The following is a 27,504-nucleotide window of genomic DNA, read 5'->3' on the forward strand; positions in this document are numbered from 1 at the left end:
GTTAAAAACACACTGAAGCACCCAGATGACAGTGTCTGCCAGGAAACACACTCAGTCCCTGTCGCTACAGTGCTTTGAAAAGCTGCTGCTCTTCATGATATGAATTCAAATATTCTTTTTTTCACCATGTGAGGAACACATTATTCCCATCACAAAGCCACAAGTGTACACAAAACTGAAAACACTTTTTCATGTAAATCTGAGAGGTTTTGTATTCATGGTCATGATCAGGGACTTATATGCATTTTTTATTTTCTTATATTTATATTCATATTGGCTAAAGACACTTCTGTCATTGGTGACATTCTTGCTATCACACTCGTCTTTCACAGTAAACATCAGCTCTGCCAAAAGAAAAGAAAAGAAGTAAACAATGGATGCAACAAGAGCATGAGTATGCAACTGTGTGCAAAAAAAGAAGAAAAGAAAAAAGAAAAAAGAAAAAAAGGAAGGTGCTGTAAAGACACAATTGTCCCTTTAAAAGATAATGGTTTGTGTATATGTGCTGTCAGCACAGCACTGCCTTCATGGTAAGACTTCACGATCGAAGCATCGGTGGTGGTGTTGGTGCTGGTGTGTCATTCCTGAGCAAATTTACCCACCAGGCTTTTCACTTCACACGGTCTGTGCTCTGTGTGCGTGTGTGTGTGTGTGTGTGTGTGTGTGTGTGTGTGTGTGTCAGAATAGCCTGTTAGAAATGATCCCTCAGCCTCTGCTGAGATGTGCCACATCTCCTAAACAGTAGCCATGGTGAAAGTAATGCAGAGATAAAAGTGGGAGGTTTCCAAGGCAATGGAGTCTGAAGAAGAGAGGGGGCAAATCAAATCAAATCATTGTTAGATCTATAGAAGAATGCTTGATGATGATGAGGATGATGATGATGATCCCTATATGTTTACTAATGCAAAATGTGACCAGAAAGGCTGAACATAATATGTTTAAATTCAATTAAATGACATTTGTGTGTGTGTGTGTGTGTGTGTGTGTGTGTGTGTGTGTGTGTGTGTGTGTGTGTGTGTGTGTGTGGAAGGAGGGGTGGGTTTTGACAATATGAGGAGGCTCACGTGACTGTCTCTTAAATTCCTGTTTCCCTGCAGCGCAATTTGTCAGAGTACGGATGGTGCCTCGCTCCTCGACCGCATGTCTGTTCATTTTGAGCACAGGCGCAATAAGGACCTGACTGCTTGAACCCTTCAAGCGACGCTGCTCTCTCTTCATCATGTTGTTGGTACAGTTTTGAGCTCGCCTGTGTCTTTTGTTTGTTTGTTTTTCCTGCTGAAGCCTTTGACTTGACTGGTACCAGGAGGAGGAGGAGGACTCGGCTCCTCTGCCAGAGAAAAACCCTTTGCAGGAAAAAAAAAAAAAAAAAAAGAAAGAAAAAAGAGAAGAATGCAACATCAGACTGCAGCTGCTCCAGTGTTAACTCTCCTGCACTGATTTCCACGATAAGGTTATTTGAACGCAACCTTTTAAGCGTTTGTTCTCGCCAGTGCACGGCCACTAGAGAGGACAGAAGAAAAACGGAGGAAAGTGCTGCAACGTTACAAGTCGGGGATCATCACCCAAGACCCAAGAGCGTCCTCGACTTGCAGGGTCTCACCCTAAAACCAGAGGAACCATGTCATCTACGAAATTCAAGAAGGACAAGGAGATCATAGCGGATTATGAGACCCAAGTGAAAGGTGCGGTGTGAGTCTGATGTGTGTGTCCGCTCCCTGTGTGCATTGTCTCTGCAGAGCCTTGTCCGTCCAGCCTGACTCCTTCATGCTTTTGCCTTTCTTTTATTTATTTTTTTACTCGCGTTAACACGGTGCTGCCGTCTCTGTGTAGGATACGCCTTTTTGTACAGCGTTAAAACAGATAGCTAGTGGTAGACTTTCCCCCGTCAGATGACAGGCAAACCGTGACAGTCAGCCCAATGACAAGAGCATCAGAGTGCCAGGAGCGTTTTATTTTCCTGCATTTTTTTTCTCTCTGTCATGTGCAAAAGGTTTCTCTCGTTAATTCACCAACAGCCAGAGGGATTTCTGTGTGCTGAATGTTAATTTGTCATAATGTGGTAACAGGATCCTGGTTGAGCAAGCTTTGTTGCTGGGTAAAATGATCCCTGTGTTGAAATGAGTGCAGGATGGAGGATTATGAGGTGGTATTATTATTATTATTATTATTATTATTATGACACCTCATTCTTTCACATTCTGTGGCCTGCATTTGGTTTACGGTGCCCAGTGTTGTTCCAGATGTTGCACAAATATTTGTCAATTTAAAAAGATTTAATGAACACTGTGTAGGCCCCTGTATGTCAAATTCATACTCATTTTCCATATCCATATGTCTTAGAATGGCTTCTGTTCAGAAGGTGGTTTCAGCTTTCAACCACAGACCTGACCATCACACTCACCTTCTCTCTTTGATTTATTATCAGTGATCGACTGTTTTCTCTCTCACTGCTCTCGCCTGGCACCTCTTCCACACACACACACACACACACACACACACACACACACACACACACACACACACACACACACACACACGTCACAGGTAAAGGGCATGGCTCTGTAGCGACTTACTTCATTTCAGAGTCATCATTATCTCAGATATCAGGGTAGGTCTTAAGAATCCTGACTAGTGGATTCATTGCTCGCTGGGATGCAAGACGTTTTTGCCATCTTTATTTTGACATATATTCCTGCTTTACCTGTGTACCTGTGTGCATATGATGCCCCCCTGGAGATAATGATTGATTTATTAAACATAAAAAAGAGAAAAAAGGGCGCAGATGACAACTGGGAAATGACATATCCCAAGTCCGTGAAGGCAGTGATTAAAGACAAGACATACAGGCCACCCAAATAAACATCCACAAGATGCTTTCAGTGACAGTTTGTTCTGCTGTCTTGTGTAAAAATGAGGGGGTGTATTCTACACACAAACAAAGAACAGACATTTCCCTTAGTGGAGCTGGGGTTTAGTTTCAAAGCCCTGGACCTATCATTCTCCCTCTCAGTGGTCTCACTAATGTTACACCTCTGGGGTTTCAGCTGATCGCCCCCCGAGTCTGGACTTTCTCGGAGTGCAAAGAGTTGGATTTGTAGGATTGATCTACAGACACATTCCTCTTTGTGTGGAAAATGTATCACCTGATTGATTTTTACCCACCAGACTTTCTCTGCCTCTTATCACGTTACTTTTGTCTTGTGGCATGAGCTGGCCGTTTTGGGGAGGAAAGAAAATGCATGTAAACATCTCTTGTTTCCATTTTATTCTTAAGCTTTCCACTTTATTCCTCACCATTTTTCTTGGTCATTTAGGTATCAGTTATTTAGTTTAGATCCAGCTGTGTCACGGGAGAATAGCTCATTTCATAGGTCCAGGCCCTGTCTGCTGCCTCTTTGCAATAGACTGTGTGAGGGAGAAGGATCTTAATTTATGGAGACTGCTGCTTGTTTCTCATTCACAGCTGCTGTGTTGCATGGTCTACAGACACAGAGGGCTCTGCTCCTGACATCCAACAATGTTATGAGTTGAACCAGGCTGTGAGCGAAACCGTAATGACATTCAGATTGGAAATTGCACCTGTCTCATTCTGAGTTATTGCTGGGTGGTTAATGTGTACATGGCAGCAGGGGCCAAATCATCAGTGTGTCATTGATTGGGTCATAACAAGATCGTACGGCTGCTTTATTATGTATGAGAGCTAATAAATGGGCGACAGAGAAAAATCACTCGGTTTCAGCAGTAGCTTAACAACAAAGAAAAAAACAACACCACTACCTTTGCTATGCCCAAATACTGTTAGTTAGTTTAAATGTGATGACTGCAGATGGTCTTAACATAAAATTTAACTCCGCTAGAATAACCCCCTGCCATGAATGAATTCTTGACGACCCTCGAGGCTGGCTGCCAAAGCCTCGGTCTCTGAAGGACCCTGGGAGATGGTGTTCATTTTGTTCAGGCTGTTCAGCTGGCAGATCTTGCATTAGCATGTCAATAGAGAGGGTTCATAGTCTGAACAGAGAGGGACTGGCTGAGGAGCTTGGACTCCGTTTTGTAGCTAACCACCGTGTGGTCGCTGGTCTGCAGCTCTGTCTCCTCCGGTTTGCTAGTTTTGTAAGCAGCTTGTGCAAGTGTTGCTCTCGGGCTATTTGACATTTACAACTGAGGTTCTGAGGCCAAAATATGGTTTCAGTATAAATCCATACTTTCCCATCAGCAGGACAGGGATGACTTGAACTTTTAGTCCATAGAATATGCAGAACTGCATGCTTTATAAGTCTAGTGATCACAAGTGAACTCTGCTGACTTTGAGAAACAGATTTAAGGATGAGGCCCACAGATAGCTGATGAGAGGTGGCGATGATACAGCACATGCACAGAACAAAGCTTTGAAACAAAACCTGAATACTTTAAGAACACTAGTAAATGTTAAGACATGTATGCACCCAGGCTAGACTCCATTGTCTTTTTTTTTCATTTATTTTTTATTACATTGGTCTTGAGTTTACATCTTTTTGCTGTAGTGTACTTTGGCTGGAGAGACAGCAGGTCCTGTTGGCTGGCTTCCCTGAATCCCCCTCTGCAAAGAATCACTGATTCATTGTACTTGGAGTGCAGCACAGTGTTACCCCACTCTCTCTCTCTGGCACACTGGACTCTTAGTAATGGTATTAATCCTGCAGTATGTTGAAGATAAAAGTCAGCATATAGTGAGAGCTTTAAATGTGTTGGGTCAGATGGATAGCTCATGTTCAAAGCCACATAATCTACACATTTTAGATTGAGCTCATGGCCTGCAATGGTTGTCATTTCCTAGATGTAACCGTTGTTTACACTGACAGTGCTGCACCCACACACAAAGACAGGTACATGTCAATGAATTGTGTTGTTGAGAGAAAGTACAGTTCTGATGTGATGAAAATGACACAGGACTGAAAGTGTTGTCATTTGTTTTTCCTCCAGGCTACAGACAACTGCTCTGATCAGGGAAATTATGCAGGCAACTGCTCAAAGAACATTTTCAGTGTCCCCCAGTTCTAGACGTTAATGCCAAGCACACACAAACACACACAAACACACACACACAATCACTTGAGGTGATACTGAAAAGGAAGCGTGGTTTTTACACCTCTTGGTTCAGGTTTTTTTTTTTTTTTTTTCCGTTGCTCGTTGTTCGTTGTTCATTGCTATAGTCTCTGCTGGTTCTTTTCTGTCACACCAAGTGCAAACAAGCTTAACCTCCCCAGCAGCCCTTATATAACCCTGAAAGTAATCTGATCAACATATATTTCTAAACTAGCTGTAGCCGCTTTGTCAGTTACACAGGGCTCCGCAAGAAGCGTGTATGTCTAATTTTACAGCAGAGTGCAAACTTAAGTGCCTTATTCAGGAACTAAAGGCATGTTTTAAGTCTCATCAGAGTAGATGATCACACACCTTGCTAATTCAAATTATCAAGTGATATCATTTTAAATTCTCTGCAGTTTTATAACAAATACATTTTTATTGATCTCCAGCTTGCAGTTTGTTTGGTAACAGCAGTCAGATCTCAGCAAATGCCCAGTGTGGTCACAAACCACACTTCTAATCGCTTATATAACCCTAAACATTGTTTGGTGGGTTTGGTTAAATGTGTATGAGCATTATGTGAGACACTAGGTGTGTCTCTGTTTGTTGTTGCTCCAGGCTACAGACAGCTTCCTCGCTGAGGGAGTTAAATGTTGAAAACTGTTCATAGGATTGTGGTGTTTGTTAGCAAAGTAACAATGATGACTGAATACAGCCTGTGGTCTCTCTGCGCCCTGAAATACCTACAGCCCGTCATGCCAACTCAGGTTTATTGCTGACAATGAATGTGTTGCTCAGTAAATGTTGGAAATGTGTCTCAAGCTCAGAGCTTGTTACCATCGTGGTGTTATTTCGTTAATTACCTGCTGGGCAGCATGGAGCTGGCTGTGCAGAAACTGACATGTTGAGAGTTGAAGAAATGGTCACGCTGACTCACCAGCTGAGGATCGCCAGCTTGTTTAACAAACCTGCTGCTGACTGAGAGAAGATTAGCAAAAAAAAAAAAAAAAAATCATCCACTAGCTAATAAGGCAGAATAATCTTTAGTGGGACAGCTTGTTTATTCTGCAGTCCAATCATTTTTGGGCTTCATTAAGGAATGGTTTGTTTGTGTAGAGTGGCATTAACTAGTCAAACAAACAGGCAGCCCAAATAAGCTCTATTGTTGCTGACTCAAGATTTCATACTATTAATACACAGTGATGTTTTAAAGAAAAACTTTTTCTTATTTTGGGCAGTGCACTAATTTGCATCAATGCCAAGAGTTAGATGAGAAGATTGATACCACTCACGTGTCTGTATGCTAAGTATGAAGCTACTACCTGCAGCTGGCTAACTTCGCTCAACTTAGCATCAAGACTGAAAACAAGGGGAAACATCTAGCTTGGCTCTGTCTAAATTTAACAAAACTTACATGAGCTCACACATTTTATCTTTATACAAAAACATAAATGTGAAAACAACAATTTGTCACTCTGTTTCCCTCTTTTTCCAGTCTTAATGCGAAGCTAAATTAGCTGTTTGCTGGCAGTGTCTTAATACATAATGCACAAACACGAGAATGGTACGGATCTTCTCCTGTTAACTATTGCCAAGAAAGCAAGTGACTGTCCTCCTGTGGAAAGCAGCCCCGTAGGTTGTCTGTGCAAGCAGCTTATCACGACCCATAGTTAGCTACGCTTTATTGTTGGGTGAGCTCCAGTGGTTGTAGCAATTATGATGGGAGAAAAGAAGTCAGGTGATGCAGTGTATAGAGTGACAATGTCTGCGTTAGGTGAAGTGATGGGCCATCAAGACCTTAACATGGGATAAGTGTTATTTTCCTGTTGTTGTTGTTGTTGTCTCTTTTATTCATGACCATTCCACAACATCAACTCTGTGTTTATTATTTTAACCATGATGACAGAGGTCTGGTACACTGCTGCAGGCATACTCTGCGTATTTATTATTGTAACCATGACGACGAAGGAGAAGAAAGCACGAGTTTGATAAAATATGTATTTGTCATGTCAATGACAGCACAAGAGGGAACAAGAGTGAATTTTTACACTGTTGTCTGAAGAGTAAGGCTTTCCACTCTTTATTTGTGTCCATGAGAGCAGTACAATGCTAAGAAAGTGTCACAAAACCGATAAGAGATCCACTTGTGTCTTTAGCCCTTTTAGAAAACAATACATTCATGTCATACTGATGTATCATCATGTTGATTGGTAGATCATACTAGAGTAACTTAGCAGACTGGTCTCTGGAAACTCAGTATGATGAATGCAGCTGCCACATGATAAATTGACAGTTTGTTCTGTCTGTTTCACAAGGACTCGAGAGATAATCGGCCTTTCATGAAACGGCTGATCTGCCAGGCATAGATTATCATTTAACACAGTCTCAGAATAGTTTTTCTGGTTTGTGATCCTAGCATTGATAAAGAATACAAAGGTCCATTTAAACAGAAAGAAGAAACAGTTTCATTTTCTTGGTTGTTTGGTGCCAGTCAGTGAGAGTTCACTTCTCATTTCATTTAGTTGTTTATGCTGAAAGATTTTTAATCAGCACTGTCTGGAGAAGTGTAGCTTTCTACACCATGATTGTATTACAAGTCCAGTAATGCACTGCTGTTTGCTCGGGGACTAGAAACCTAGTTACAGGGCTGTTAAACTTGAAATGTAAAAAACGAGTGGTTGATCTGACACGTGAAACCTGCTCATTAAAAGCTCTATCTTGTCTGTCTTTTATTCTGCCATCATTGTATTTTCCAATAAGAAGACCCTTAAAGTCTTATACATAGACCTTCATCATTCATATTTGTAGAAATATAAGGTTAATGCTATATATATCCTTGTATTTTGCGATTGGAGAGTCATTCTAATAACAGGAAAAACTGTACTAGCTTAAGTCCCATGTGAAAAGGATGTGAACTACGACTGAGAATATTTGGATTCAGTCTTCAGTCATAACCTGGAGTTATGTAGGCAGGTGGCTTTCCCTGATTTTTTTTTTGTTAATGCCACAATTTTAAATTGTTGTTTACTTTAATGATCCAACAAAGGTATTAGTTTTTTTGTCTCAATACAATCGCTGACAAGTTTCTGAAGATAGTGTAAGAATGTAAAATGGTGAGTGACTACAACTAGTAGCTATAGCAGTTGCCCCTATCATTTTAAACCATTCTGATTTCATCAACATAGATATGAAATGAAGAAAGAAGAGCATATGATATTGTTAGAAAATTGAGAAATCAACAGTAACAGGAAATGTTGCCATTTGTTTTATTGTTTGCTTTACTGCCCAACACGTATCCATGGTGATATGCAGAAATAGTTGACATAAGAAGAAGAAGAAAGTCTGATTAAAAAAGCGCTTCCTGCTGGGAGAAAGTAACCTTAGAAACAGAGGAAACAGGGCAGTTGTGCAAAAATAACTCTACAGTGTGAGTTTGAGAAAGTCACTATTTGATGAAGTAATTAGTTAAGTCCTTACAGTGTAGGCTAGGGACCTGCTTGATGAACTTTATTATGTACCAGTGAAGCACATGTCCCACAATAGAATTTAGATAATTAAAGAGAGTTCCTCTTTGCAGCTCTGATGGTAGAAATAGCACCATATGTGGCACAGGCTCCGTAGTTATTAGGAGCACAAAACTGTGGTATTTTGTTATATGCAAGCTAATGAATTGTTTGCTGTCTGGCTGCAACTAATGATGATGATTTTCAGTATCGATATATTTGACTAATTGCATCCTAAAATTACTTGTTTTGTCTGAGCAACAGCACAAAACCCAAATATATCCAGTTTACTGTCACTGAAAAGTGACAAATCCTCACAACAAAGAAGCTACAAATAGGTACTGTTTTGCATTTTTTCTTAATACGTTTCTTGAATGTTTAATTGACAACTCTAGTTACAATTTACTATAATTGTAGTGTATGTTGTCTCTAGAATGTGCCCTAAAATAACTGAACTTCAACCTGAAACCTGCAGAAAATAAGGGGCTCCTTTGTTTGTAAGTCATCAGTGGCTCACCAAAGGCAGAAACACAAAGGTGACACGTCTCTTCTCTTTTTCTCTGTTTTTTCAGCTGAACTCTGCAATCAGTTTCACCTCCTCTGAGCCAGTGCAGAGGTTTTTTTGTGTAATTGAAAAATTGTTAAATGTAGCTGTTGTTTCAGACGCCCACATACTCTGCTTTTATAAAAGCTAAATGTTGTTGAATGAACTGAATCATTTAAAACTTCCTGTGTCTCGATGCATTAACAAAGGCATATGTGGTGGGAGTATTTGACTTTAATTTGATGCAATTAGTGTTCAGAAGGAAAAGGTAAAATTAGGTTTACTGCTCTGATGAGATGCTGCTGCACCCCATCAGCTTCACACACAATTTTTATGCCATGTCTCAGTGCATACAACCCGTACGTGCCTCCTCACTCACTGCTGCCACCTATCCACATCCATCAGAATCCACCTCTCCGCCAATAAGCTGCTCCCAAGGGACTGGTGCACGCCCGTGTTGCCATGGAGACACGTCTCAGCCTGGTCCTGCAGAGCCTGGATCCTGGATACGGCAAAAGATGGACAGCTAGAGTCTGAAAGGGTGTGTTTCTGATTTCCTGAAGCATCAGACTTGTGTAACGTGCTGACGTGATGACGATATGGGCACCAGAGAGGAAATCAATGAGAGGGAGAGAGAGAGCGATGAGGAAGTCTGGAATGATTTTCCTCTCCTTGCGCTGGGAATCTGAGCCTCTGCTGAATGTTTGTTTTATTGTCATTATGGGCTGAGCGTTTTCCTCGAAGTATGTGGTTGAAGGTTTATTACAGTTTGGGAGGCTTAAATGAGAAGTCTGGCTGTTTATTGTCAAGCTTTATGTCAAAGATTGTAGCCTAGGTAGCATTTATTTTCAGTGAAGAGAGTGTGAGCGCAAAAAGCTGAATTGCTTAAGACAAGCTGATTTAATGTACATTTTTACTCTCTAGATTTTTAGTTTGACAGAATATCCAGTGGAACGTGGCACAAACCAGCCAATAATTAGGAGGGGGGGATTGAGAGTGAGGGACGGCCCAGCTGACTGACAGCTGACATCTTGCTGTAAGACGCTCCATCGGTTCACCTCTGCTTAGCCATTGATTGGTCTCAGCTCCTGTTGTCTTATCTTTGAGTACACATGCTGCAGCAGTCTGGGCTAATGAGGGACCAGGCGAGATAGAGACAGAGGACTAACATCAGGAGCATGCCCTCATGAATCCAAAATTGCATTAATCATTATGGGATTTGAAAAAAAAGAAAAAAAAAAAAGAACAGAGAAGTGGGGGATTAGTTCATCGACTGGAACTTGTATTATGAGACTCAGTGCGGGGGACAGAGAGAGAGTGAATTAAGGTCTAGATAAGGGTTGCGTTTGTCTGTGTGTCTGCTTTTCATGTGAATTTGGCTCTGCAGTGTAGAGCCCAGATACTGCAGAGCTGAGTTGGGGATTAGGTTAGTGAATTTGGCTCGGAGTTGCTTTTGTCTGGTGTGTGTGTCTAGATGCTGTATGTGTGCGCGTCTTAACGCATGATGATGTGAATGCCCTAAGACATTATTTTCAAAGTGTTTAAAACCTTCTGAGGCTGTTTATGATTTATAATTTGCCCGCATTACACGGAGACATGTAGTTCTGTCCTCCACACTCACTGCACCAATATCCAGTGTTGTAAAAAAAGCACAAAGTGGAATCTGTCCCTCATATTGTTTCACTGAAACGCTTAAATATTCACCATCAAACGCCGCTGTAGGTGAGATCATATTTTAGCTTTGTTATCCTGCAGTGAAGTGATCCATCTCTCGTGATCCTCCGTTGGCTGGCGGCTGCCCTGTGCAGCCAGGCTTCCCCTGCTGCCCTCAGGATGCTCTACAGAAAACATCTCATTCACTGCACTCCAATGTTCATTGCGTCAAGACATCACGTGGCCCCCCCTAAGAGCAAACTTGCAGTAAAATGCTGCACCGGTGCATCACCACTGGTGTCCTGAATTGACTTCAGGAGAAGGCGCAGGTTTTATTTTTTATAAGATAATATAATATAATCAGTAACATCTTGTTGTCAGTCCATAAATGTGTCCATATTGCGCTTTGAATTCATCAAAGGCAGTGATACCTCAAGTGTTGAAATAATGTGAGTCCTTTTATAACCGTGGATCAGTTTTACCTTTTTGTATCCATTAGGGAAGTTGTTGGCAATGTTTTGCACTGAGCTGCATTTTGGCTGAGGGAGGCGCAGAATAAAACATCACAGAAGAGCTCCACACCCACATCACATCTGCAATATAATCCATGTCTCTGATGTCCGTTTGTGTCTTCCATACAATCCCTTTTTTGGGTAAAATACAGCACACTGCTTCTGCTTCAGTCCTCATATATGACCCTGTTAAGCTTATGAGCAGGCACGTGTGTCGGTTTGTGTGCTGGCTTTGTTCACTCTTTGTTCACTCAAAGTTATCACCCCAATAAACAAAATACACACTCAACACAACCAGATGATCTGACCAATGGAAGAGCAAAAAATGAGCTCTGTGCTCAGTATGGCTCATAAAGACGTTTTCCCTATACACAGCCATTATAAACGTCACAAACAAGAACCCTGAAATCAGAGTTTGATTTCAAAAGAAGCGAAAAGGTGCATCACTGAATTATTTTTTATTGCTGTTCAACTGTTCGGGAAGCCGACGGGAAGTCAGCCTACCCAGCCAGAGGAAGTCTCTAATGCAGATGCTATCAACCAGCTGAGCCAGAGAAAAGCTGTGCAGTGTGTGTTGTATGGGCCCAAAAAATGCAAACACCTCTGAAAGCCTACAAATGTTTTTGCCGTATACGTCTTGCATCCAGTTCTCCTAATACATCCATAGTTCCAGCCAATGCACATGCGCCAACAAGCTTGGCAGGGGAATGCATAAGAATGGAGATGGAAGCTGGTGTTTAATGCATTTTTTTTCACATACAAAAGCTTTTGGTTGTAGTGCAACTCCAGCAGCAATTGTTTCAATTCATTCAACCTAAACCTTAATTTGATATAGCTGCACTTATTGCTAGACACATCACCATACTTTGCTATAACACAGCTGCCAATACAGGATTCTGTCTGTGAGAGTCAAAGTTCAAGGATCTCCAACATCCTGCTATTGTTTTCAGAGGTTTTCCTGTTCTGCGAGGACACAAGTGTCCACCATGTTTTCAATTCCTGTCCCTAAACGGCGCAGCAGAAATAATTACTGTGGAGCAGGTGTCTAGTGGAAGGGGTAGTAAGAATGATGATGTATGGACTTGAGGTCAGGAATGTAAAGTGTCTGTGATGAATAGTAACTGTTCTCTTAATATGTCAGTATGTCACAAAGAAGCAGCAGGAATGAAGCTGCCTCTACATTAATAGATTGCTGTTTATCTTTGACATAATCAGACTTTAAAATGGATATGTTCTGCTCATACATGAATAGATATACATACGCACACGCACGCACACATTCTCCTCTATCCCAACGTACTTTAAGTTTAATGAATTGCTGTTAGGAACAGTCTGCATTTTAATACATATGGACGAGTTCCCAGTTATCTGCAGACAACTCTAGTCCAAAAGAAAAGAAAAGAAAGGTTTTTGATCTCAGCAGATCCAGTGTGAAAATATGACTCCATCATTAGTTTAGTATCTCATGAACCCACTGACTACAGATGTTACTGGATTCATGCAGCTTTTGGGAATTACTTTTGCTTTTGCTTTTGCTTAACAGTATGCTGATGTTGTAGTGGACTTAATTATAGTCAATATATCGAACAGTTGAGAAACAGTGTTCATTAATGGGAAACGATGAAGTGAACAAGGCTGAAAAACAGTGTTTGCATAACACAACAGGTCATTGTATATATAGTAACATATAAGAAATAATAGTAAGTAAGAAAACGTCCAAATTGAAGGAAAGGAAAAAAAACAATTTTAATAGTAATGGCCACACATACTCTGGTCATCCAATTATAAGCTGTTATGAAGCTTTAAATGAGGAATGTCACCTTCACACAAAGAATTGTAGCCTTCATTTGTATGAGTATGACCACGTTTCAGCTGCTCCAGTCTCACTCCCCATTTTCTCCATCAGCCTTTTTGTCTGAAGATAACCCCCTCCTTCCTTTTATTTAAAAAAAAAAAAAAAAAGCAGATGGCTCCTTCTCTAAATAGAAACGCATAGAGGCAACACACAGTAGGTCTGCCACAGATAATAACTGCATGCTTCATCAAGCACCAACATTAAAGGTTTAACTTGCCCACTTTGAATTAGAAGAGTTTTTGGTAGGTTGCCCAAACAAATCCCACCTGCACTGGGAGCACTTCCCATCCCATCGCTAAATCCAGTAACACTGTAATCAAAAGCACTGTTTGAAATGCTAATTTTTCTTTCTCAAATTAAAGGTCAACAACTTCAAATGAGCTTATGCTTTAATACACTGAATGCTTTGCTTTTGAACAACAGGCAATGCTAATAGTGATATAGTTAAACTGGCTGCTAAAAGTCCCCTTTTCATTCCATAAATCAGTTGGTGTTGATTCATTTTTTTTCCAGAACATTGCATATGCAATTTTATTAAGAGGCTCATTTGGAAAACAATGTTTTGTTTATGCTCGATTACATTCTAGCTGCAACACATTCAAGCTGGAAGTGGGGCATCCATGTTTGTGGGTTCAAAGAACTGTCTCATATACATGTGAGGAAGGTGAGGAGGTATTAGGGGGTGGGAGTATTTCAAGAGGCATTTATACAAAGGTTATAATATTATACAGATTCTATAGGAGGATGATATTAAACATTAATCCAAAGCTTGATCTGTTGGTGGTTTCGAACTGGTGATCATTCTTGACAGCAATAAAGACTTATGTGATAAACTACTCACTGACTGTTTTATCTGTGCTATAAACACTGCTATTTTTATTTCTTCACTCGATACAAATCAGAGCCAATTATGGATATCAGAAGGATTTCTTTATGTGCAATCATCTTAACTTTGACTGCAGGCCTACATTCAGAGCATTCCTTCTCCTCACAGATTGAAAAGAAGCACAGAAGGGTCCCTCACTTTGAATAAACCACAGCGAATGAAGCCTCTCAAAAGAGCTGGGAATACTTAGGGAATAATTCTCCAATTGCTCATGGTTTCTCGGAGGGAAGGGCACGCACCACTTTGGTGTGTGTGACCTATTTTTCCAAACTCATCTGTCAAATGCAGAGCTGCAGCTGGTGGTTCAGAGTTCCCTTTTTGTGAAAAAGTGTTTTCAGAAGTCCTCCCTGTCACTCATGTGCATCGGTGTCACATTTTCCAGGGGCATTTCTTTTGGCTCGCCTGCTTTGGCACCGTTTGTCCCTGTAAAAATATTGAAGAAAAAAGACAAACCCGTTGCAAACAAGGAACATGCTGCTTGTCTGGAAAGGAAAGACATTCTTGACAGGACTGATGTAGCAAAGTGGTATCTCTCCCCCGAGCTGGTTCAGAGCTCCTTCTAAAAACCGAGCTTTAAGCCCTCAGTGCTTTGGGGCAGAGGGAGGCCCCTGGATAAAGGGGAGGGCTGGGACAATGGTTAACCACAGAGTGAAGCATGCTGCTTGAGGCTGAGACCAGGCGGCACGACATCAGAGAGAGAGAAAAGGCCCCCCTGCCTCCCCAGCTGACAGAGCCTGCATATATATCCATGAGGCGGGCTTGGGTGACCAAATTACACCCTCAGCAGCATGGAAACACAGTCTGTGTCACTGCTGTGGTTTCACCATTCAGTCAGCAGTTCATCTGCCGGCAGTGTTGCTGCCATGGCTCAGATATGTGTAAAATCCATCCTCAGTCCTTATTTTTTAAGGGTTTTAACCTACAGTGACTCATGTTGCAACAAATGGGTGTTACAACATGCAGTGACTTACATTTAGGAAGTTCATTTTTCTGTTACTGCTTTCAAGTGCATTTCCATGCCGACCTTTTGAAAACAAATAAAGACAAAACGCAAAACGCAAAAGTCCTTTTGAGTGGAGGAAAAGCTTGAATGAACTGGCCAAATAAATTCTTTCGTTAGAAACAGCACATAATGTGTTGAGTTCTGTGTTCCTATGGGAACTTATTACTTGAAATGAAGGAATCAAACATTTTCTAAAGAAACCTACAAAGCACTTTGTTTTGTCATCATACAGGTTGATTTGCAGGAATTCCTTCAAGATTACAGGGAAAAAAATGGAAAACATACAGAGATGAAATCACAGCTGGATGTACTTTAATCTTTAATTCTTGTCATTAAATTGACTCAGGAAGTGCACTGAGGGAAATTGTGTTTTTATGTGACAACAAGGCGTCTTGGTTTATTAGAAACAATTTGATTTCTAATCAAGGATGCTCATTAGATAGGAGGTTTCTTTCCTTTTGATAAGTGACACCACTGATGCCGTTTACTGAAGCTCCTTCCATCCAGTTGTGTTTCTGTTCTGCAGAATAGGCCTTTCTCTGTTCCTGAGTGGAGGCATCATTGCTGCTGATGACAGCACTACAAAGAGGAATCAGGTTTCTATCGTCGGTTCCCAGTCGCATGAAGGATCTGTAGTTTGCCCGGCAGCATCAGTTTCCTCTTCAGGAGAAATGTTACTCTACTACTTGGCCTAGAAGGGGAGCGCATTAGCTTCTCATTAAATCAGTCTGATCTCACTGTAGGTCCACAGTGTAGACACTTATGAGAGGTCGTACACAAAGGTCATCTGACTGGCTTGGCAGGGAGCCTCACTGGTGCTCTCGCTCTCAGCTTCATGTTGCTGGTAGGAAAACAGCAGTCCTACAGATGTTTTTGGGGTCTCCTTTCTATCACAAACCTTTGGCTGAAAAAAACAAATGTCCTCTGTAAGAACAAGCAGCAGGTTCTTAGGAAATGTGGCCGTCATTTTGAGGAACAACATTAACAATACTATTTGCAGTTCAATCTGGCTGTCATTTTAACCACGTATCATTTCTTTTGAAATGTTGTGCATAGTCCCATAAACTGCTAACACAGAAACCTTCTGTCAGAGACCGATACCTGAGCTTACATGATAATGCGGTGCTTTGACACGTTGTCTCTGACCAGGGCATGTTGTGCATTTGCTGTGACAGCAGTGTAAACAGTTGACTCATGTCATTTTTGTTTGGTATTTTGATGGACAGAGATCCGTAACCAGCTGGTGGAGCAGTTCAAATGCTTGGAGCAGCAGTCTGAGTCTCGTATCCAGCTGCTGCAGGACCTGCAGGAGTTCTTCCGCCGCAAAGCAGAGATTGAACTGGAATATTCCCGCAGTTTAGAGAAGCTGGCCGAGAGGTTCTCCTCCAAGATCCGCAGCTCCAGAGAACATCAACAGTTCAAGTGAGTGCCCCTCCCTACAGATGTTGCATGTACAATGTGTGTGCATTTGAGAGGTTGTGTGTTATTTTTGCATTTTCATATTTGCTTTCCTTAATGACATTTACTTCAAATAAGAAGTTTTTTCTTTGAGTTTTTTAGAGTTCACTTTAAGTTTGTTTTTGTAAAGTTTCTTTCCCTTTATTCCTTTCAATGTGCCCCCTGATCACAGGGATCCGATCTCTACACACACTGTTTATAACCAGACTGTAAGACCCAGCCTTGGTGCTTATCACAGTGCCTCGTCTGATTACAGTGCAGATCTATCCAACAAAATACGCCAGCATGTTTATGTACTGTAAGGGAATATCTATTATTACAGTCAACATCTTTATGATGTCTTCGAAGGTCAGCATGATGTTGAGAATGCAGTTCAATAACGGAGTTGAAGACTGTTGAGGGGTGGACTTAAGAAATTCAAGGCACTCTTGGTGCTGAAATGTAGCACTTAACTTTATAGAAGAAAGCTTTGAGTGAAGCTTTATGCTTCATTATGTTTTAAATTGCACTCATTATGTAGAAATGTGGCTATAGCACAAATTCTGCATCAGGCAGAAACATATGAATTGGGTTTGCATCAGTGTGGATGTTGATGTTGAATTAAAAACCATGTCATTTATTCCAAGATAGTTGCTTAATAGCTAAAATAGAACCGCTACCCTACAGTGCAGTTGGTGCTATGTGTGTTTGCTTGAAGGTTAAATTAACTTAACAAGCAAAAGACAGATCATTGTGTTATTGTGAAGTTAACGAGGATGAACAGGGATTAGTCATCATAGATTTAAAGGTTTTTTAGAGTGTTAATATTATGTACTGTTTGTTGGGTGGGGTCGGGTCATGGCAAGGCATGGCATGGCTCAGGTGATTGGCAGCTGGTCCATGGGTTGGCGGTTCAATCCCCAGGCTCCCCCCAAAGGAAATCCAGGTTGTGTTTGGAAGGGCGTCCAGTGTAGAACCTATGCCAAACCAAATGTGTGGATGGTGGTCCACTGTGGTAACCCTTCACTGGAGCAGCTGAAAGACAATAACAAAGTATTGGCTGTAGGCCTGTGTTCTACAAAATTATGCAATATCAACATAGAATTACAGAACTACACATACGCACTTACAGAGTAAGACATTTTTTAAATTATTTTTACAGAATTAAAATATTTTACATGTACTGTTGTACTGAGTGTCCATTGGCAAAAAGGGCGAACAGATATTGCAAGTGAAGGAAACAGAGAATATGGAAGGTCAATGGATCAAAATCAGCTCACCTGTAGCCTTGACCCATTTAGATTTGTAGCCCTGGAATTACTGAAATGTATCCTGGTGAAGAAAAAGGGGCTCGTCTGCACAGAAACCACCACTAACGCATTGGTACATGACTCACGCAGGGCATGAAATTAAGCTCTGCCGCTCCCAAAATCAAACACCTCAGGCGAACAGGCAAGTTTAGTTCAGTCTGAAAACAGGAGCACTAACCCAGCTGTAATCTGGCAGCAGATCTCACACATGAATCTACACCATCATATATGTACTCCAACCACAGCTCTTGACTCTTCCTGCAAATGGAACCGGCAGGACTGCACTCACTCAGATGCTCACTGATCTGCAACAGTACTTTTAGTTTAGTAAGATATTTTGGCATTCTCTACACTCTATAGGACAAGGTCATGTAGAAGTGTGTGTATACAGTATGTACATGTACTGTATGTGTGAGAGTGAGTGTGTGTGTGACGTGGATGAGGATTTGACTGGATAATTGGGTCCAGCTGTATTATTGGAGGCCAGCTTCACACTGGCGTCTGGTCGTAGACAGAACTGTGCTGCTTCTGCTGCGACACAGCGGCTTAACCTTTGGTTCGTAAAGTTGATCTAATCCACACAGTGAGGGACAGGTATCAGAAAAACAACTAAACCTCAGACACATGTCCTAACAATATCACACTTTACTCTGTCAAGATCATGGTGAACTGCCAAGCCAATTGTCTCAGTGCACATGCATGCACAGTATAGTGAGACCTAATTGGACAACAATGAGGAATGCACTGACTTGCAACCCCTGTATTACCCCATGAATTCACTAAATGTGTAAAAATAATTGCAAGAATTCAACAATATGAGCTGAAGATTTTAACTGAAGAAGTAGCAGATCAAACAGGAAGTGTGGGTGGGAGGCACTATGCTTGACATGCAGAGAGGATGTAATATTCACTCAGGCTGAAAGTCCTTGTTACCTTTTATTTCACACAATCATTTTGCATAAGAATGAAAACATTTTTAAAAATTTTTTTTTCCTGCTTGAGGGAGGCAGAAGATTCATTAAATTCAAACTGACCAGTCTGTCATCAAAAGTGAATTTGGAGAAGCCACAAGAGGCTGATAACATGATTGCAACTTGTGCCTTACAGTCCTGGTCTGAACAGGCAGGCAACCACAAATCCTGATAATCAGCTATGACACGCCCTTAACTGCGCCTTTCCTCCCACTTTAGTGTAGTTAAGTTCATGGCGAGCCACCAAAACACCATGTGGGCTTAGGCAAAGAAAAACCACTTGTGTTTGTCCAATAAAACCATTTAATTGGCACAAAGCCCAACCATGCACTGTGCACCAACCAAAACACAAAAAACATGTTAGACCCTTGAACCTGACAGAGCTCTATGTTTTGTGTACACTATTAATTGCTTTTGATTTTGTCTTTGTTATCTTCTCTACTCGGTATTTCATCAGATGCAACAAAATCTGAACTATTTTTCGACATGCCTGTAGCTCGCTGTCTTTCATTGCAGTAAAGGTTGTGCTCTATAAACTCAAGAGTACTTCAGAAGCAGCCTAGTAACTTCCACCGAGTTGTACCTTTATGTCTTTGAGGGACATCAAAACAGAGCAGTAAAATTGAGTCGTCCTGACCAGGACGGACTTCCATATGTGCTGGATCACAGCCTACAGTCTGTTGGCTGAACCCTCCCAGTGCAGATTCATTAGCAAGCCGAATGCCATTGTGATTTACAGCTTCTGCAGCTACAGCTACACCGCAGCAACCCGACCAAGGATCATTTTGCTCTTCCAATTTACCTCATTTGCCTCAGTGAAAAGAAACACTGAAGGGTTACTTAGCTGATCTATACTGTAGTTGCTATGCCGGATAGTGCACCACTTTTTTTCTTCTTACTGGTTCTCAGTCCCTAAGAGACAACAGCTAACTTGATTTTAATTATGGAGCAGATGTTTCACGGTGTATCATTAATGGGATTTATAATGTACCCCATCAAATTAGAGTGGATTGGTATCGTCTATCTGTTACACAGACATATACAGATGTAGCGTAGCACCATTAGAAAGGCAACTCATGCAATATTGATACAGAGAATAACCTGTCTGGGAGAGATAAGACGGGGCTTGCAGTGGTGTCCAAATTGGTGTGTGTGTGTGTGTGTGTGTGTGTGTGTGTGTGTGTGTGTGTGTGTGTGTGTGTGCGTGCGTGTGTGTGTGTTTGTAGTAATCTCTTGGTTTGGGAGGAGCTGGGAGAAAAGTGTTATTCTTTGCAGTGGGTGTTATTTCAGGTTTGAAGCTGCCTCTGCTCATGTCTATGTGATGTCTCTGTTCATTTTATGGTCAGCAGGGCACAGCTTTGAAAATGCTGAAATTGATCTTCCAGCCTGTTTCTTTCATAAATGCGATATTACACATTAAGTGTGATGCAGCCTGTGTCCAGAGCTGTGTTTGTATTTAAGCAGCCTCTATGAAAGACCAGGATGCAATGCTTTAGTTATGATATAATTATGAGGAATAATCTGCAGTTATAGGATAGGACAAGATACTCTAATGGTGCTTTGTGGACTACAAAGCCCCATATAGTCTTACTGTGTTATTGAACTGCTCTCTGGTGGTCTGAGGGGCAAAAGGTTAAAAGGTTAAACTATATCTCTCTTGGCTTGGTGTGCTTGAACACAGCAGTCAATTCCCTGCTCTTGTCAGATTGACAGTTCCAGCTGATGGAAGGCAGCATGTTCAGCATCGGTAGATTAGCTGGTTTGCAGTTTGTTTTTTTCAGATCTTGTCAGACCCTCGTCTCGTCTTCACTGATGCTCTGGCCCCTGCGTCTGTGCAGCTGTGCGTTATCAAATGTTGGCAGTCTGTCCTCTCACCAAAAAAAAAAAAAGAAAAACTGCTAAATGATGTGCAAATCTGCAATGTAGCATCTTGAAGCCCTGCTTGAAAACGGGGGCAGAGCAAATTTGAATGGCAAAGCTGGCGGCATGTGCCCACGTGCCCCTTGTCTTTTGAAACTGTTTGGCTCCTTTTCCTTGGCTGTTTCATTGATAAGCAGCAGGCAGGCAGTGTGGAGGGGATTAAAGGCCTTCACAGAGCCGAGTCCTGGTTTGATAAATACACACTTCCTTCTGGAAATCCTAGCTCAGACACATCATAGGCTCTGTGTGATTAGATGGTGGCATCCAGTGCAGCCATGACTAAAGAACGGGCACTGTTCTGTACAATGCTTACTTGTTTAGGGTATGCACATTATGGAGACAGCTTGCCATCAGTTTATCCTTGAATCAAAGGATTATCACAATATTCTCCAACCATACACTCTGTCATTGTTTCCCCCAGTCACTTCTTCTGTCTCTGTGTCTCGTCTCCTTTATGCTCCTCCGTGCATTCACAGAATATAGTATGTGCTTGTCTCTGTCTCACAGTGGCAATGAGGGAGAGCAGAGAACTGTAAAAACCAGTGAGACAGTCAGGCAGTGCTTTGTAGGATGAGACAGATGTAATAGGATGCCAGAAAGCCGCACTCTTCTCTCCTCCTCCTCTTCCTTCTCACTTCTCTAGAGACTCTCAGAGCTCATCGTTTGCCTTCTGCATGTTAATGATATCCTGTGTATAAATACAGAGGGCACTGAGCCATGCCAAACCAACCCTTTTGAAGCCCTCTATATTAATTGACCTGCAGGCTGTCAACTGATACTCAGCCTTTTTACGGGAAATCAGAGAGGAGAAGTGGGTACAGAGTAGAGATGGAAGAATGAGTTTTGCTGTGTCGGTCCTAGAAAAGGTAGTGTCTCAGTGCCATAAAACAAGGCAAGGAGCTACATTTAGTTTTGTGTTAAAATACTCCCAGAGATGCAGCTAGTATACAGGCCTAATTACCAACCTTCTGCTCATAATTCCTGTGAAATGAGGACAGCGGCAAGGAAAAAAGAAGCCTTGTGTCTCTCTCTGACGCTTTAACATTCACCATTAAGAAGTTCTTGATGTAAGAATAAGTAAGGATACCTTAGCTTGGCTGTAGGAATGGTAACGTTGGTCCAGACTTAAATATTTCTAACTATTTTTCTAACTATTGAATTAATTTCCATAAGCTTTTGTACAGACATTCATGGTCCCTAGATAGATGAAGTCCTCCTGACTTTTTCCAGTGCCACAACCAGGTCGAGGTTTTCCCTTATCTAGTGAAAGGTCTCCATATCTACTATTGATTAAATTTTGTGTAGCTAGATGATATATCCTAATGACTTCAGTGACTTTTCCCATAATACTGCCATGAGGTTGGCATTTCATTTTTTAACAAATATTGAATGCATTGTTATGAAATATGGTACATGCATTCATGTCCCCCTCTGGATTAAATGTAAGAATGCTGGTGATTTCTTACTTTCGATATAGGAACATCATTGGATCACAATGACAATTTACTTTTGGCATTCTCATCAACACCAGCTGTACTAAGTGTTGCAAATAATGTTAACATACTAACACATTAAACTAAGATAAGCATTATACTATAACTGTTAAACATCAGCACGTTAGCATTTTCATTGTGAGCATATTAGCATACTCACAATGCATGCTCACAGTGGGAGCTCAGAGCATGCTAACAAGCTGAAAGGCCTGTTTAGCTACAAGCACAACTGTGCCCAGTGGACGTGCTAGCATGGATATAGAGTCTTAGTTGTGTTTTGTGCTTTATGAACATGAATAGGTTTTTATCTATGTTCCTGTAGATTAAATATCCGTAAGGAATAAATTCCAAAAGTGTAGGTTATATTGTAGTATAGTCAGTGTGGCATAGAAAGTAAATAACCTGGTACCCTAGTCAAGTGAAACACTTAATAACTTTAAAGGAAAAGTGACTTAAGCAGCACATTTATCAGCATATTAAGGACCACGGGTCCATAAGTACTTTAAACTATCAGAGGAGAGCTGAGGATTTACCTCTGGTGCACACATAACAGTGTTTGGGTGGGAAGCTGATGAGGATAAAAAAGGTAAGAAAATGAGAGCCTGGGTGTGCTTAGGGATGTGATGAAGCATCTCTGACCACTTTTAGGGATTAGCCAGAAAGTGGAGTTACTTGTTCCCTAAATCTCTCCACCACAAACAGCGATTATACACCAACGAGCTGCGTCCCCTTACAGGCAGATAGGTCAGTCAAGCAGAACTGGCACAAAATGAGGGATGGTGAGACAGTAGAAATAGGCCATCCCAGAGGAGTGAAGGAGATTGAGGTCCACATTGGATCATCTATTGTTAGTAAAAACTAAATCTTACCCATCCTTTTCATAGTCTGTCAGATGGGTTCATCTCATTCCGATACAGCAAATTAATGTCCAATTTAATCATTTCAGTATTACTTCTTGACTGCATCCCTGAAATGTGGCGTAGATTGATGACTGGAGTTTCTCAGCTCTTTCAAATGACCATTACATTTCTGTAATTACCAATTAATTGACTTGCCTTTGAGAAAAAGTGCCTCTTAGGACACCATGCTCAGTCTAACACTGAAGATACAGGCCAAACAATAAATGGAATTTTACTACACATGCCAACCCATCTCCACTGATGTTATGAGGATGATGTGCTGGTGCTGGGGTCCTGTCAGACTGGTGTAAGTGTATTTAGGGGCAGACTTAAGTAAAGGAATAATGGAGAAAGCACTCTGGAGTAGCTAGATATCAACTTCATTAGATGTGATTAGCATTATGAAGGCTCTCTGACGGAGGGCTCTTTGATGCTCATCCCTTCTTCTGCTCCACAGTGAAACCCTATCCCCCACCCTGCTCTAGCTCTCTCCCTCCTTTACTCCCATTCCCCCCTCTCTCTCTTTGTTTCTTCCTTGGGGTTGGTTGATTGATTAATGCTCAGATAGGATCCAGACAAGGGTATGGGTTTGAGAGGATTGTGTGTATGTGTGTGTGTGTATGTGTGTGTGTGTGTGTGTGTGTGTGTGTGTGTATGTGTGTGTGTGTGTGTGTGTGTCTGTCTGCTGCTCTTTCTATGTGCCTCAGTCTTTCTATTTGAAAGCCTGCGAGGCGGAGACAGTTTAAACTGATTATGCAGCAATCAGGGCCCATGACTCTGAGGATCATTATGGTCACCAGCATTATACATTTAACCAATTGATGCCTTACTAGAGTGTAGCATTGTTAGAGTGCTGTGGAGGGCAGAGAGGAAATGATGGAGTGAGAGCATGTTAAACATTCACTGAGGCAGAAACTGAGTAAGGAAAGAAAGAAGGAAACACTGGGGAATTTGATGCCGCCACAGTCGTCTTGTTGTAGCACATTATGTCGGTTGCTATGCTGTTTACTTTAAGAATAACATTTTTAGTCAAACGACGTTATAGCTGCCTGTTGAACACTGTGGGGCAGTCATTAGTTTTGTTTGGCCATGTTTTGAACTTGTTGCAATTCCTCCAATAACCATTCAGTATAATTTTAGCCATATTAGCGGCAATGCTGGTTTGTCAGTCCAGCACTTTAAGTGAAATATCTTAATGACCATGATGGACATTCTTAGTGTCCAGAAGATGAATCTTGCTGACTTTTCCTTAGCATCGCCATGAGGTTGAATTTGTAGTTTTTAGTGAAATGTCTCAACAACTTGAGGTTGGATTCCCAAGAAATTTGGTACAGACATTCATGACCTCCCACAGGGAAATTGTAATCATTTGTTTTCATCAGCTCAATGTTTACTTTCTCCATTACTTTGATTTATGACTAAATACATGCAAATGTAATGACATTCCCATCATCCTCAGCTGTACTTGGTATTCATGCCAAATAACAAAAACAGACTAAACTAAGATGATAAACATAGTTAACATACTTGATAAACATCCGCATGCTAGCATTGTCATTGTGAGCACACAGATGTTAGCATTTAACTGTAAGCGTCACTGAGCCTAACTATGGCCTCACAGAGCTGCTAGCGTGACTGCAGACTCTTCTTGTCTGGTTCAAACTCAGATATTCTAACAATCATGTCTTCCTCCCTATATTTTGTTTTTCAGGAAAGACCAGCACCTGCTGTCCTCAGTAAACTGCTGGTACCTGGTGCTGAACCAGACGAGGCGTGAGAGCCGCGACCATGCCACCCTCAGTGACATCTACACCAACAATGTCATTGTCCGTTTGGCCCAGATCAGCGAGGATGTCATCCGCCTCTTCAAGAAGGTCAGTGAAACTGTCATCTCTCCCTCTCCCTACTTTCTTATCAGCGGCTCACAAAATGTCCAGGGAAGATACAAACACCAAAGGCATCTTATTTCTAAACTTAGAGTCTCATTGGTATGCACTGTAGTTGCTCTTCAGTTGAACTCAGTTGAAGTCTAGCCTTGCATGCAGACTGACTGAGGCGCTAAGAAATGTGGCACCATGAGCTCGGTCTCAGCACACTCTGAACTGGTAGACGGTGTATACGTTCTGTCTGGCTTGCAGAGTAGTAGTTGTGGGGGAAAAATGGAGCTGAGACCCATCTGGCCCAAGGCTCCACAGCCCCTTCCAGTCTGAGCAACGTCTGGCTCATTGTCAGCACATAGCAGAGATGACTGAAGTCTTATCCAAACATCAGAATCCTGTTTTCACCTTACAGGCCTTCCTGTAGGTGAGCTCCGCTCTGCTTACAAGGCTCCATTCAGATATTACTGTATGTGTGTGTGTGTGTGTGTGTGTGTATGTGTGTCTGAGCGTGTGTGTGCGTGTGTGTGTGTGTGTGTGTGTGTGTGTGTATGTGTCAGAGACTGTGCCAGAACTAAAAAGAGAGAAACACTCCACCGTTTTTTGAGTTAGGTGCCCTCAGGTAGTTTTTTTTCTATATTTTAAAGTGCGAGTGGATGGCACAGCTGCTGCTTGCTGGAAGACACATTGGAGGATAATAAATAATGTATCAAATATAATGTCATGGAGTTCTGGAGAAAATTAAGAATCTGAAACTGAAATGAATGGCGGAGCTTTGGATGACTGACTGTTGGACATGGCGAGGTGACCAAGGAAAAAAAGTACAGCTGTTGACAAAAGCTGTACTTTTTTAGAGCGGGGATGTGTCATATTAGGGATAAAATGTATTTATTATGATGTTCAATATGTTCAATATGTAACGGTCTTAAACATGTAAAATTGCATATGGTACTCTATGTAGCTGAATATTCCCAAAATGTTTTCCATATTTTACAGCTATGGTGTTAATTTCATGCCTCTGTTGGAAAAAGGCTTTTTTTCAGAACAGCAACAAGATCCAAAATGATGTACAGTTTATATAATAATGCTATGTGTGTAAATTATGTATAGAAGGCAGGTTTTCACTGCTGTCTGCCCGATGCTCCGTGACTCTAAATATAAATTAATTGCAAAGAGAATACATTAATAAGCTGCAGTGGGTGCAAAATGTGTTGCATTCTGTCTTTCTCAGAGGGAAGGTTTCAAGAACGTATATTAGCAGGCGTTTCTATAAGGGATGAGACGACCTGCTACAGCTCTTACAGTGCGTTGCATCACGGTCGCTCACTCTCTGATTGAACCCTCCCTGCTCCCCCTGAGCCTCTGCAGTACATGCTGCAGTCTGTCTCACTTCAGAGCCACTGATGCATACAGATGCCATTCACCAGCTGCTGGAGCCCTCTGAGGATCTTCCCCATTTATCACATTCAGTCCAATGCTTGTTTGAGTAAGACTTAATGCCTGCACTCCAGATAGAAGCGAAAACAACTAATCCCCTCTGCATTGCTATGGTTATTTTGTTGTTTCCTTTTCTGGGTACATTTTCTAAATCTAGTTTAACGAGGCAACTGTTGAGGTGAACATTTTTTGAGTTTCTTTCTTTAATGATTAGTTTTAGTGTCTGACTCACCAGCAGCAGGTTTTTTCAAGCACACTTATTACAGCCGAGCAGGGTGTGGACCAAAATATTAACTTTCATCTGTCTATGAAGCCCTCTGAACAGTGGGTGGGTGTGGTATGAGTGTGTGTGTTAGTGTGTGTGTGTGTGCATGAGTGAATTGCATGAGTAGTGTCTCTGTTCACTGTTACTCTTTGTCTATATGAGTGCAGTGAGGTTTTCTTCTAGCGCAACAGAAAATGAAGCCTCTCATAATGATTCCTATGTGAAATGACCGTTATGCGTCTTGCGGAGTCATTACGTTGCACCCTTTTGTGTGCACCAGGAGAAATTAGTCAGCCGATGACACTGGTAAATGGTGTGTCTAAGAAAGAAAGTGAAGGCATGGGGGTTTAAATGTCATCATATTTGAAAGCACACCACTGACTGTGCACTTTCACATGCAGCATACGAGGCATCACCTATAGTTTTAACTGCGCACCAGCAGTCCGGCTTTCTCAACTGCAGCTGTTTCCCTCGTGAAGTTGGCTTTAGTTTCCTTGACCTTTTCACTTTCAACAGTTTTTCCTCTCCATCCATCAGCTGTAGAGACCTTAAGATCTGACCGGCAAGTTGGATTTGTTATGATGTTTTAGTGGTTTCACTGTTATTCCCCACAGGTCAGCTTTGATGTTTCCTACTGTGGGCCATTTTCTCCTCCACGCCAAAACTGTAATGCGTCTCACATTACGAAGTCTCACTCATCATAGCAGCCAGGCTTTGTGAAGGATTGTAGTTTGCAGCCACTAAAGTTTCTTGCAATTCTTCTACAGCATTTACAATCAATTATAACCAAAAGGTCAAAGGTTGGGCGGTGTCAGGCATGTGGTGGCCTGTTCACCATGGTTAACGGGGCTCAGCGTCTTGACCCACGCGTG

General features: G+C 41.6%; 1 protein-coding gene across 1 annotated transcript in view; it reads left to right on the forward strand.

Moving 5' to 3' along the window:
- The first annotated feature begins 1,419 nt into the window (after positions 1 to 1,419).
- Positions 1,420 to 27,504, forward strand: part of srgap3 (SLIT-ROBO Rho GTPase activating protein 3) — a 56,590-nt gene continuing 30,505 nt past the window's right edge. Inside the window, exons 1-3 of the mRNA XM_022745650.1 lie at positions 1,420 to 1,682; positions 16,250 to 16,445; positions 24,765 to 24,927. Coding sequence (XP_022601371.1) covers positions 1,619 to 1,682; positions 16,250 to 16,445; positions 24,765 to 24,927 — 423 coding nt within the window. The 5' untranslated portion in view covers positions 1,420 to 1,618. The remainder of the gene's footprint in view (positions 1,683 to 16,249; positions 16,446 to 24,764; positions 24,928 to 27,504) is intronic.

The sequence above is a fragment of the Seriola dumerili genome, unplaced genomic scaffold (assembly GCF_002260705.1).
Source record: "Seriola dumerili isolate Sdu_G_001 unplaced genomic scaffold, Sdu_1.0 BDQW01000089.1, whole genome shotgun sequence".
NCBI lineage: Eukaryota > Metazoa > Chordata > Actinopteri > Carangiformes > Carangidae > Seriola > Seriola dumerili.